The sequence below is a fragment of the Pecten maximus genome, chromosome 10 (assembly GCF_902652985.1).
Source record: "Pecten maximus chromosome 10, xPecMax1.1, whole genome shotgun sequence".
NCBI lineage: Eukaryota > Metazoa > Mollusca > Bivalvia > Pectinida > Pectinidae > Pecten > Pecten maximus.
Genome location: NC_047024.1, coordinates 21,862,830 through 21,876,538, shown reverse-complemented (window position 1 = coordinate 21,876,538; position 13,709 = coordinate 21,862,830). Strand labels below are relative to the sequence as shown.

General features: G+C 39.7%; 2 protein-coding genes across 2 annotated transcripts; both read left to right on the top strand.

The window, feature by feature from the left end:
- The first annotated feature begins 8,896 nt into the window (after nt 1-8,896).
- On the top strand, nt 8,897-11,109 carry LOC117336588. The gene is made up of 4 exons (XM_033897199.1): nt 8,897-9,095; nt 10,100-10,164; nt 10,382-10,492; nt 10,843-11,109. Coding segments are annotated over exons 1-4 (444 nt in total). The 5' UTR covers nt 8,897-9,094.
- An 18-nt stretch (nt 11,110-11,127) lies between these two features.
- On the top strand, nt 11,128-13,101 carry LOC117336587. Its single transcript, XM_033897198.1, has one exon. It carries the CDS (start codon nt 11,128-11,130, stop codon nt 13,099-13,101), a length of 1,974 nt encoding a protein of 657 aa, XP_033753089.1.
- The last annotated feature ends 608 nt before the right edge of the window (nt 13,102-13,709 follow it).

Below are 13,709 nucleotides of genomic sequence, written 5' to 3'. Positions count from 1 at the left end.
AACGTGGTCGGGTCTATCTATTTTTCTATGCTCAGATAGACTATTAAATGCCTTGGTCAATCAGGCCTCTTATACTCTTGGTCATCAGAGCCTTTACATCATATTGCTCTTGGTCAGCAGAGCTTCTGTAGCCTCTGGTCTTAGATGTTAATAGGACGTTAAACTAAATAAACCAAACCAAACCAAAGCCTCTGGTCAACAAGTCTCATATAGGTATTTATACTACAACAACCCACTCAGTGACAGTCAACAAACGCCAAATTAACAGTTCAATAACAATTTATTTAGGGTGAAGTCTAATGACAGGTACACCAACCATAAACACAATAAGGTAACAGTAATCTGTAATACACAAAGTACTCAAAGCTAACTTTCTTCTCAACTTTCTCACTGGTTCACAGTTCTAACATTATTATAGATACGTATGATCACGTACTACTAAGACTGGTTAAATTAATATGACTATAAATGCCTCTTAACTGTATAACTCAACAAAACGATAGTCGTAAAGCTGATACGGTAGCCTTATCACTAATGTAAACAATATGACCTACATTTAACAATGACGTAGTAAATAGGGAAATCCCTGCTATAAATAGACTAATTCATACTTCTACAAGACATTAAGTTTGGTTCCCTTGGAAAAATAGGAATGAATCACGCCCGAACCTGGTAAGCGGTTCCGAGACCTAAAAACCTACTGTACTCACCGGCTACTGGGTCGTGACTTACTCTGGAATGTCAAAGTCCCGAAACTAACGGGACTCGGTCCCGAGAAATCCACGTGCCGGGACTCCAATTTGATTGGTTAACACCCGCGAAATGTGAAAACATAAACTTCCGGTAACAGACATGCGCAGTACACAGTACCGGCAAAAAGCATTTCGTCTGGAAGTAAACCTCTCGTGGAAGTAAACACAACTCTAGACAAACTGACAAATATGACTTACTACGCCGATACATAACATCTGACAAAGGTAACACGCATACTTACAGTTCACATACGATCTATACAAACGGCAAATTACATAATCAATCATGGACATATGATATGAACTCTGAAATAACTTATAAACGACTCGCTACACAGTCTTCAAATATCGTAATGCTCTCTATAAACTGGGTATTTCTACAACAGTATGAGAGCAGTGTAACTAGTTAATAAACTCTACAACAATTAATTAATAACTCGCATTTAAATAGGTGTGTTACCCTATAACGTCACAATACCCCCAACACACTTAAATGTCCGACCCGGACATTACACTGATAAAAACATCTTGTAACTCTCTCAAGAAAAAAAATATCACTCTTTGTATTGTAACTCGGCTATCACATTATGTTCCCTCTCCTAATCTCTTGTACACCACTCTCAGAAATAAAATACCTTAATTTTATATACATACACTGTAAGTCCAATTACTGCAACTCTTACTTATAAATCTTAACAAGATATATTAATGCTTATATACATTGTAAATATGACTTAACCTCTTGTACTTGAATCTCACAAATAACTTTAAACAGTAAGATAAATTAACTGTATATACACCTGTTCCTTTTGTATATTATTCTCATTAATACAATACATCTATTCATACTCGTATATATAATGCGAAATGATTCACTCTCACACCTCGATATACCATGGTCACTATGAACATCTATAAATAAATTTACACAGTACTATTTATGTTCTAACCTTAAATTACATGTTCCAATTTTCAAATAAATTAACACGTATGACATGGCACACAACACTAGCAATATTTACTCGCTTTCCAGAGATAATTCACCTTCACTCACACTATAGTATATACATCTAGCATACAGATAAACTTACACATGCCTTCTTAATACAATGTATACACTTGTGTAGTATTATTTTCTAAAATGTTTGATAATTCATGATTAACTTTAAAATAAAAATCTCCTTGAGGTTACTGTATTGACTAGAATTGTTCCAAAACTAACAATGAGTTATATTATAATATATTTACATAAATACACCATGATCCATCCATTCTCTGCACCACAACACTCATTCCTTCACTCACACCACTCTTTCCATACTCACTCAGTCTGAATCGCTCTCTCTTTCGTCCTCTTACACTCTGGGTCCCTGGTCCAGTAGTCTGTGAGTGTGTATTTAGTTCCATCAGAAAGTGTGGCGGTCTCAACCCTCTTGACGCTCAGGTATCCCATGGGCACGAAGTGTCTCTGTAGACGCCCTCGTCTTCTGGCCTGGTCCCTAGTTGCCCTCAACAACTGGGCGGTGTTGCCCTGCAAAGCCCCCCAAAAAGAAAAAACGAGGGTCCTCAGCCAGAAAGTCCAAAGGGTTTCCCTGGCCATCGATGTCTGGAACCTCTGGCTGGTTCCCTGATGGAGCTGGTCTTACCTTTGGTTCCTCCGTCCCTAGTAAGTATGGCTGGTTCCCAGACACAGATGGAAATGGTCCTTCCTTTGGTTCCTCCGTCCCTAGTAAGTATGGCTGGTTCCCAGACACAGATGGAGCTGGTCCTTCATTTGGTTCCTCCGTCCCTCGTAAGTATGGCTGGTTCCCAGGCACCGATGGAGCTGGTCCTTCCCTTGGTTCCTCCGTTCCTAGTAAGTATGGCTGGTTCCCAGGTTTAGGGGTAGCAGGCGTTTCCATGTTCACCGTCTCTGGCACAGATGAGGCTGGTGTGTTATCTGGCAAGTCTGGCTGGCATCCAGCTGCCTGGCTAGTGGGGCTGACTGGCAAACATGCCTGGTCCCACCCCATAGCTTCAGCTACAATCTCATGGAACTCTGCCTCGTCGCCAATCGAGATCTTTGGGGATCCATCCCACTCCGATAGCAGAGGGGACAAGGGTGGCGATGACTTCAGTAGTATGTCCTGAGGTGGGGTATTGGCTATCTTCACAAGGGGAGGGAACTCAACCCTTGACTTGACTTAAGGCCCTCTTCCTCCTCCCCTCGCCATAGGTCTTCGGACGTGTGTCTTCATGTGATCTCTCAGCCTATGCCGCCTTGCTCTGGTTGTAGAATATGAACATACAGTGCAAAACACTCTGGGGCCATGGTCATTCTTGGCGTGGTGCCTCAACCTCTCCACGGAGTGAAACCTCCTACCACATTCCTCACACTGGTGCATTGTCTGACTGGTCTCGCTAATGTAGCTGTGTTGTCCGTACTGGTACATCATCAGTCTCCTGCAATACACAATAAAACAAACTTTGGTTCCTTGATCCCCTTTTATGGTCACCATATATATGTTACCATAATGTTGTGTTTATGGTCTCAGTACCCTGTCAGATGCTGGTGTAAACCACCTCCTAGCTTCACCTTTAAATGGGTTTAACTTCTGTATATTGACGGTTTTTGTCTTGACATGAGGCCCCTTCTTGACACAGTATACTACATCTGACAGTTTCTTGACCACTGTATAGGGTCCCTCCCATGGTCTTGACAATTTTCTACTCCTACCATACCGCTTGTTATCATGTACCCATACTGGTTCCCCCACTTTAAATTCAGTATCTGAGGACTTAATGTCATAATGTTTCTTTTGTCTGTCACTTGTCACTTTCATTTTGTCTCTTGCATGGTCATGAACTTTCCGCAGGTGGCTTAACAGATCCTCAACATATCCACTTGTGGTTTCCTCCTGGTTTGTTTCATCATGGAGTGGTCTCCCATACAATAGGTCGATAGGTAGCTCTATTTCACGTCCTAACATCATCATAGCTGGACTCTCTCCAGTGCTCTCCTGTACTGATGAACGGTAGGCGTACATTACCAATGGTAGAAACTCCTCCCAGTCTTTTTGGTTTTGACTGACCACCTTACTTAACATATCCTCAATAGTACGGTTTAAGCGCTCGACTAATCCATCACCCTGTGGGTGATAAGGTGTTGTCAGAGTCTTCTCCATCCCTAGTCTATGACATAACTCACGAAACAACTTGGACTCAAATTGTCTCCCTTGGTCAGAGTGTATTTGACGCGGTACCCCATATCGTGATATGAATTCATTTACCAACACATCAGCCACTGTAGCTGCTTCCTGGTTTGGTAAAGGATAGTCCTCTGCCCATCGAGTGAAATAGTCAGTTATGACTAACACATATCTGTTCCCTTTTGAAGATTCTGGAAAATTCACCATGATATCTAACGCAACCCTTTCCATAGGTGCTCCCACTCTGTACTGGTTCATTTTCCCCTAGTACTTCTTCGTGGTTGTTTCCGGGCCTGGCACTCTTTGCACCTCTCGACCCATCGCCGTACCATCTGGCTGAACCCAGCCCAATAAAAACGCTCCCTTATCCTGGCAAGTGTTTTCGTTAAACCTAGATGTCCAGCTCCCACCTCGTTGTGGAGTTTCCGCATGACGTCCCTAGTCCATACCTTGGGTATAATAACTTGTGAAATTTCCTCCTCAGTTTCTTCCTTGATCCACATACGGCACAGTATTCCTTCCTTCAACTCAATCCGATTCCATTGTGCCCAATAACATTTTACTTCCCTAGACATAGGGGCTACTTCCTTCCACTCTGGGCGCTTTCCTGCCCTTTTCCAATTCCATATGTGTTTTAGGACCTCATCTTCTCTCTGTCCTTCCATCACTTCCTGAGTTGTACGTCCTTGAAACCACTCCAATGGTTCTTCCGAGCTCAGTTTCATTATCCTGTTTGTCTCGGGTTCCCTTGTCACTACCGTCTTTAACTCCTCTATTTTCCTGCAAAATTTACAGTTCCCACAGGTTCTCCGGGATAACCCATCTGCATTGGCATGCACTCTTATCCAGTTAAGTGCTCCATGGTCAGTGCGCACTAAGAATTCTGCCCCATACAAGTAGTGGTGGAAGTGTTTAACTGATTCCACAACCGCCAGAAGTTCCCTTCTGGTCACACAGTACTGCCTGTCAGTTTTGGATAAAGTGCGACTAAAATAACAAATGGGATGTTCGCCATCATCTTGAAGTTGTGACAACACTCCACCGATTCCAAATCCGCTTGCATCAGTATCCAGTATGTATGGCTTCTCAGCATTCGGATAATCGAGAACAGGGGAGGTAACCAATGTTCTTTTCAACTGATCCAAGGCTTGTTGACATTCTCCTGTCCATTCAAACTTAACCTCCTTTTCTGTCAGCCGATTCAATGGTTTTGCTATAGCTGCGAATCCCCTGATGAATTTCCGATAGTAGCTTACGGTTCCCAGGAAACTACGAACTTCTTTTACACACTTAGGTTGAGACCAAATGTCAATCATCTCGGTCTTTGCGGGGTCAGGTGAAATTCCTTCCTCTTTAACCAAATGACCTAGTCCAAAGGAATCTGCAAAGATAATGATATCATCCACATATATCAGACATGAATGCCACTGCTCTTTCCGAAGTATACACTCCATAAGACGCTCAAAAGTAGCTGCCGCATTACAAAGACCAAATGGCATGGATTGAAACTCGTACAAGCCACTTGTGGTGACAAAAGCGGTCTTTTCTCTATCCTGAGGGTCTACCTCCACTTGCCAGTATCCACTTTGTAGATCTAGCACTGAGAACCAACTCGAGCCTCTAAGTGTGTCTAGGGAATCATCTATCCTGGGTAAGGGATAGGAGTCTTTCACCGTTACCTCATTAAGCTTGCGGTAGTCAACACAGAAACGCCAAGAGTTATCAGCTTTCTTGACCAGTACAATCCCACTGGCCCATGGTGACTTTAATGGGGTGATAACTCCTGCATGAAGCATCCTTTGAATCTCAGCCTCTGCATCGGTATCTGCCTAGGTGCCTGTTTAATAGGTTGTGCATTCCCGGTCTTTATTTTATGTTTAACTATCCCAGTCTTTCCTAAATCATCTTTATTTCTAGCAAACACTGTGCTGTGTTTCTTCAAAAGCCTAGCAACATCCTGTACTTGCTCCTTAGCCAGGGTTGTCTTACAACAGTCTAATATTGCCTAATTGGTCCCAGATGAGAAGTTCACTGTTTAAGTGGTCATCTTCCCCTCCCGGTTGTCTAATGTGTCTTATTTTCTCTTCTGGTATGGATGATTCCTCGTCAGTGAAGCTCTTTACTTGCTCTGGGCGAATTGTCTCACACTGGGCAGTCGTGGTTCTTTTATGTATCACCTGTGGTTGATCCGTCATGTTCATCACCCGAACTGGTATAATTCGTCTTGTAGTGTCAAATACACACCTACCTACTAGTATTCCTCTATCTATCAGAGATTTACTACCACCTTCTATCACTGCATCTTTTTCCACAGGGTAATCTCCAACAATTTCTGCTGAAACTATGGCCTCAGTTGCTGCTGGTACTACTACTTTCTCTGCCATCCTAATTCGAAAAACTGTATTAGACCTCTGACTCTCCAAGTGACATGGTACTTCACGTCCTTTAAGTGTGATGGTTCCCTTACCAATCTTTATTTCACTTTCTTGCTTCTTCAGGAAGTCATAACCCAAAACAACTGGTACCTCTATGTAATTTACAATCATCTTACATGGTAAAATATCTCCCTGTACCCTAAGTGGGAAAGTCGCCATACCCATAGGAGTCACAAGCTCTCCATCTGCCATCTTCAATTTTCCGCAGTCTTTCTCTAACACTGGTCTTACTGTTTCTGGTAAACTATTATACACCCTACTGTGTAACACTGAGATTGTGGCCCCAGTGTCAATGAGACAATCCACATATTTCTGGTAAATTTTGGCCCATACAAATAACCCATCTTGGCTTGTCCCCTCGCCTGTTATCTCAAATACATTGTTGGGTCCTTCGACAACTTTGTTTCCTCTGGCTGGGGCATGACCCTCTGACTCAGCCATTATTGGTTTAAAGAAAGGCTCCCTGTTTCTCTGTTTCTGTCATCCTGACCTTGACTGTGTCTGTGACCTTGACCTGGTCTTCCCCAACCATTGCTAGTTCTCTGGTCTCTGTTCCTCCTACATTCTCGTGCATAATGTCCAGGTTTCTGACAATTATAGCAAAGAATTCCTCCTTTACACTCTGCAGCCTTGTGTCCGGGTTTCTTGCATTTGAAACAAATGACTGCTCCCTGATCTGGGGTATGTCTAGTGTTACTGTTTTCACTCTTTAATTTCTTTTCTATAGCCACCACCCTTCTAACTATTTGTTCTATTTGTTCCTCACCTTCCTCTAGCCTCTGACCTTGGTCTCGAGTTACTATTTCTTCACTCTCCTCCCATGTACAGTTTCTGAGATTGTTGCGCTCAGAACGCCCTTTATTTCGCCCCACCTTAAAAGCCTCATATTTCAATGCCAGATTCAATGCCTCATCTACAGTTTCTCCACTGCCTTGGCACACGGCCCATTCTATGTCTTGGTCATTCAAGGCATTTCTAAAATATTTGTATCCCAAACTTTCTCTCACCTCATCTGGAGCTGTAGGGTATCCCAACCTAACTAGACGCTTCACATCCTGTGCTAGTGACACTAATGTCTCCTTATTTGTACGCGTTCTAGCCTCTACTTGTGCTCTATACATCTCACTCTGGTTCTTGGGCTCAAATTTAGCAGTAAGGATTGGTACCAGTGACTTAAGGTCTCCAAGTATGCTGCGTGCTGTCCCTGTCATACAGGAAGCTAGTTTCAATGCCTTGACCTCAGTTGACCAATGGTTAATAGTGGACACTAGATTGAAATGAGTAAGGTATTCTGTCCAGCTTGTCTTACCATCATACATATCTGGTTTAGTAAAACTAGGCTTGACTTCTCCTATATTACTATGACCTCTATATCTTTCTGGATTCAAGTGTCCTTCTCTTTCTCTAGGAACTATATTCTGATGTCCAGACTGATGATCCTGTTCCAACATCTCTAGTTCCTGGTAAGGGTATATCCTATTCCTTACTAACCTGTCATAAGAAGGGTTAACCTGTGTATGTCTAGAAAACTCTTGTCTCGAGTTATATTCATACCCTTGATTATGGTTCTGATCTTCTCGGTCCGAATAATCCTGCCTTTGATACAGTTCCTCTGGTTGGAATATTTTACTGCCTGGTCTATGGTCTACGTCGTGGTCTCTGAGGTTTCTGAGTCTCTCCCTCTCCTGAGTATCCTGCTGTAAATTTCCATTCACCAGTTGGTTTTGTCTGTCAACTCTGTTAACATTCCCCCCATTAGAAGATGTATTTCTGTACAAGTTCTCCAACTTGTCCTGTCTGTTGGTCACTATCTCTAACTTTTCAAGAATCATAGACATGGTATTTTCCAGGGTCTGATAATGGGAAGGTCTTATACAATCTCCATTAATACTTTCTTGGTCATCATTGGTCTCTATGTTCTGGATGTCAGGTATACTCTCCTCTGATTCATCCCTATATCTAGCAGGTTTTCTTCTAACCCTTCTACTTTCCTCTGTAATCATAAATTCCCCCTCACCATTCCCACTGGTCTCTACTACTTCTTTTGTTTTCTGGCCTAAATCCCTACTGTCCCTATTTTTCCTAGAGTCTGCCTCTGCCTTTCTCTTTTTAGAATTTCTTGGCATTTTTATTTATAAATATTTCCTTTTTTTTTTTTTTTTTTTTATAGCAATTTTGGCAACAACTGTCACTGAGTGGTATTTAACAAATACTGGGTTCAACTTTTTATCCCACCGCTGCCACCAATTGTAACGTGGTCGGGTCTATCTATTTTTCTATGCTCAGATAGACTATTAAATGCCTTGGTCAATCAGGCCTCTTATACTCTTGGTCATCAGAGCCTTTACATCATATTGCTCTTGGTCAGCAGAGCTTCTGTAGCCTCTGGTCAACAAGGCTCATATAGGTATTTATACTAGAACAGCCCACTCAGTGACAGTCAACAAACGCCAAATTAACAGTTCAATATCAATTTATTTAGGGTGAAGTCTAATGACAGGTACACCAACCATAAACTAGCGATGCCAAACGTCACCAGGTGGCGCTGGCAACCCTATTTTTAGAAATGGTTGTTTCCCGACCTCACATAAGGTACCCTCGCATTACGTCGATTTGATATATGAAAAAGCCAAAGAAGTTCGAAAGTCAGTGCTATTTTTATTAGGAAACTCCTTACTGATGACGTATTTCACACTTTCTTCGCTGGAACAGAACAGAAAGTAGGTTTACGATACGATTGAAATATTCAAGCGCATGCGATTACCACAAATCCCCCGAATACGCTATAAATTCCCATCTTCCTTAATAATTTGATATGTTTTTAAACAAAATTAAGCTTTTATTATAACCAAGAACATCGTAAAACTTAGGAATAAGGTGTTTGAAGCGACTTGGGTGAGTTCAAGTTCGATAACTCTTGCGGCACAGATTTCGCGCGGAACTGTCAAACTACGCAGTAGGCTACAGCCTGCTATACTGTATTACATCTAATAAACCGTCCAATAGCATAGAAAACAAAAAGATACTACTGTCCTCTCTGAAATAATTGATGCAGATTTCTTTAGTTTTGGAATTACTTTTAAATTTTAAATCAAGTAATAAAACTAAAAGATATAATTCAACCTTCTAAAAGTTCTATTATAATGTTATTAATCAATGTTGAATTTGAATGAGTGAAAATTATTACTGATAGTGATAATAATATATAAATTATAAATGATATAGCACATTTTCTAAAGTATTTTATATTAATCATGAATAATTATAGCACTTCTACTATATTAGTATAATAATTAAGCTGTGACTGTGCAATAGCCTAGTTATGAATCATATGTAAACACAGTCACTGTAACTATTGTAATTTTTATTAACATTCTGCACAAAATTCAAAGTTCACAAACTTGTGTTTTGATAATTTGAATTGATATACAAATCAACCCATAAGTAAATGTAGATTGTAGGATAAACATTTCTTCTCAATTACATGGAGTAAATGATTATTATCAATTAATCATGATAATTATATTATATACTTTATATTTACTCCTTAATTTATAATTGGCAAGGTATTAATTATCAAATACATAAATATGGGGCCGTTACAATGTGTTTTCATGTTGTATTTGAAATAATATTTATGGTAATATCCTAAAAAAATATCTGTTGTACAAATGACTTTTTTGAGGATATTGTTTCAAATAAAAAACAATTGCTAAATCAATAGTGGATGAATACTCCCAGGACTTGTTTGGAGATCAAGAGGAAGCTGGACCAAGCTCACAGACAGAGGTAATAATACTAGCAATTTAACATATAAAATTTCAGTATATACCAATGAGTAAATATATGTTTCATAAGCTCATAAATATATTGAACAAAAAAATTATCTGTATAAGATGAGACAAGTACATGGACGTAAATCTGAACATTTCAAAATTAAACCCTGAAGCAAAAATCTTGTGTGAACACCAACCATGTCCAATATTGTTTTTTTTCATATGTACAGGTTATTCCAGTAGAAAGTGATTCAGACTCCACCCAACCACCAGACAGTGGAGAGTACGAGTCATATTATGAGTGGGAGCCTGTAACCCCACCAACCCCACCAAGGAAAAAAGTAAGAAAACCATCTTACAGTAATCAGTCGTCAATTTATTTTCAAGAGTTCTTTAAATTCATTTGTTTTGTAAAAATCACAGGTCCCATTACGTTCAATTTAAGTAATGTACTTTCAGACATTTTAGGAGTCCAATGAAAAGTACTGGATGTGTTTATTGAATTATCACTGAATTAAAATCTTGGATTAACTGTATTCCTATTTGCATTAATATAATTGTTGTCATAGTTACTGACATCCAGAATATAATTGAAATCCAATAAAGTGAGACTAATTAATTATGAGTCTGATGTCATGACATCCAGTTGATTAATTTAACATTCCTTTTTTTTTTTTTACTTTTCGAACAGGCTAGATCTTCACATACAGAAGTGCCAGCGGAAACCTGCTCTGAAGATCCTAGCCAGAGTCTCCTGCGTCGAAAGGCCAAAAAAGGCAAGTCAATCCTAACCCAAACTGTATTGACAGGTCCTGTTTTTACATCTTCCGACTCATTGATATATGGACCACTAACATCATACCACTCGTGTACGAAAATAGAACACAGAGAAAAATCAACACAAACTGTTGTTTTCGGTCCAGTTGTTATTAAGTCCAAAAACATTTATATTGATTAATTGTTTTAATTATTCATCATGGCATTCTGCAAAGATCTTGGATTTGAACTACAACTAGTATTTTCAGACTCTAAACCATCTGCTACACACCTAACTGTTGGCAGTGTCCTGGAAATCTTCAGCTTTGGAAAATCAAAAAAAATGGAATATAAAAGTATTGTTGAATGTATTGGACAAATTGTGGCTATTAGAGATGTTAACATTCAAGCATGTATTTCAAAAATTCACCGTGCTGCCAGTTCTGACAAAAAGAAAAGGGGAAAGCTGAAAGAAGAATTTAGAAATGAAACATTCATAGTGCCAACAGAGTCCACATCAGCCTCCACCATAGCTTCTACTTCTGGCTGTACCTTAGTCTCTCTACAAATGCCTAGTACAGCAACACTAACAACAGAAACAAAGGAGAAAAAAGTTAACATCTTACAGACACAGTTGAAAGAAAGAAGACTCAAAGTGCAGGAGTTAGTACAATCAAATAAATTATTGAAAAGAAAGTTAGGTAGAAGAGAGTCCAAGAAATGCAGAGAAAGTTTCCAAAGGAAGGTGGAGAAGGAGACAGCGGTTGCTCTGAAAAGTGTGAAGACTGTTCAAAAAGAGCTCAAGGTTAAAACAGCCCTTCTTACGAAAGCCCAGACCAGAAGTAAGAACAATTATTCTTCTCTGATCAATGCAAATCGAAAATTGAAATCATTGGAACACAGAGTAAAGAGTTTGGAAAATGACAAGGAAAAATTAGATGCAATTTTGCGAAAGACAGAGGAAGAAAAGAAAACCATATGCGACAGAAACAAGATTGTCTTAAAAGAAAACAAAGACTTGCATATCTCCAATGATTACATGCAAGGTTTGTTACTGGATGAATGTGACCTTCATGTGTATGATCATCAATCTAACACTTTTACTCCTGAATTAGTTGAATGTGCGATGAACTTAACCAATTTAAAAGTGGCTACGCACAATGTTGGACCTGTTATCAGAGAAGTCTCTTCATTATGTGGGAAGATACCCAACCGTCTCCCATCTCGCACAACTGTAGATAATATGGTTGACAGAAAAGTTTCCCTGTCACAAAAGCAACTTGGAACTGTTCTTTCTGCAAAAGAAGAAACAACATTATATACAGATGAGACTAGAAAACATGGACACACCTATCAAAGCTATTTGATTACAGACAAAGACAAAAATTCGTATCTGCTTGGTCTTCGGGAAATGGAAAACAAAAGTGGGCAGTGTACTCTAGACACAATGAAAGAAATACTGAAAGATATTTCAGACTATTGTTCACATTCAGAGGACAAAGAAGCAGATTGTGAACCTGGACAAACAGTAGGATATCATATATTGAAAAATGTATGTAATACTATGTCTGACCGTGCCAGTACAGAAAAACATTTCAATGTCTTGCTGCAAGAATATAGGAATAAGATTTTACCTGATGTTGTTTACAACTATACAAATTTAACAACACAAGAAAAAGAACTGTGTGGCCAGATGAATAACTTTTTCTGTGGTCTACACCTGTTAGTTGGCATAGCAGATGTGTCTGAAGCATCATTAAAAAAGTTTGAAACAGCATATCTTGATGGAAAACTGATAGGATCAGCACAAAAGCCTGAACTTCAGCGATACCACAAGTCAGAGAGTGGTACTTTGCGACTTTTGCGCACATGCAGCAAAGCCTTTGCGATGGGAGAGGATGAAAAAAATGGTGTGTTTTTGCCATGGAAAACTTATCTTGGAAGCAAAGGAGAAAAGAAAAACCATATTCTGAGGTTCAAACATAACCGCTTCAACATGGTATTCCTAATTGGGCAAGCAGTTTACTACCACTCACAAGACATTCAGGAATTTCTAGGTAATGTTCATGGAACGTCAAATGATCTTCTGAAAGCTGTTTTGCTTGATGCAAAAGAAACCCTGTTTTTAGCTGGTGCCAAGGTTCTTGGCCTCGTTTCCAAGTTCATAACAGCCCCAACTGTGGCGCTTGATTGAAGCACCTGGACACATCCTGGACATGAATATGCACTTTGAAACTTTGGTTGACTTTCTCGAAAAAACTTCAACCGATACAGTTTTGGCACAGGAATTTCTTAAAGGGCAGAGTACACCATTCAACTCGGAGGTAGATAGTTCAGATGCTGTACTGGCAAAACTTTTGGCTCCAGATGAACTTGAAACAATAGCACTGCCTCTAGTACAGAGCATGTGTGTCGCAATGAAGGAGTTGTTGAAGAGAATGGTTTCTGAGCATCTTCCAGGAGGGAAATTTTGGAATGTCTCTTCTGCAACAAGATCAGCTGCTGAATCAGCATTAAAACACAACAAATCACCAGAATTTATATTTGGACAATTAGACCATCTCATTTCATACCGGCCTAATGCATCAGTTCTGGCGAATGAAGCATATCTTTTGTATTCATACAACAAAACTAGTGATTGGTTACACAATCTTCCGGACGATGAAAAGAAGAGGGTAATAGAAAGTTCTAGGAAAGAAGGAAGGGAGTTGCGACAGAAATTTAAAGAACGATTAAAAGAGATTGAGCAAAAAAGGTTAGATGCCCAGAAGCGGAAACAACTGGAATTAAAAAGACTTGAGC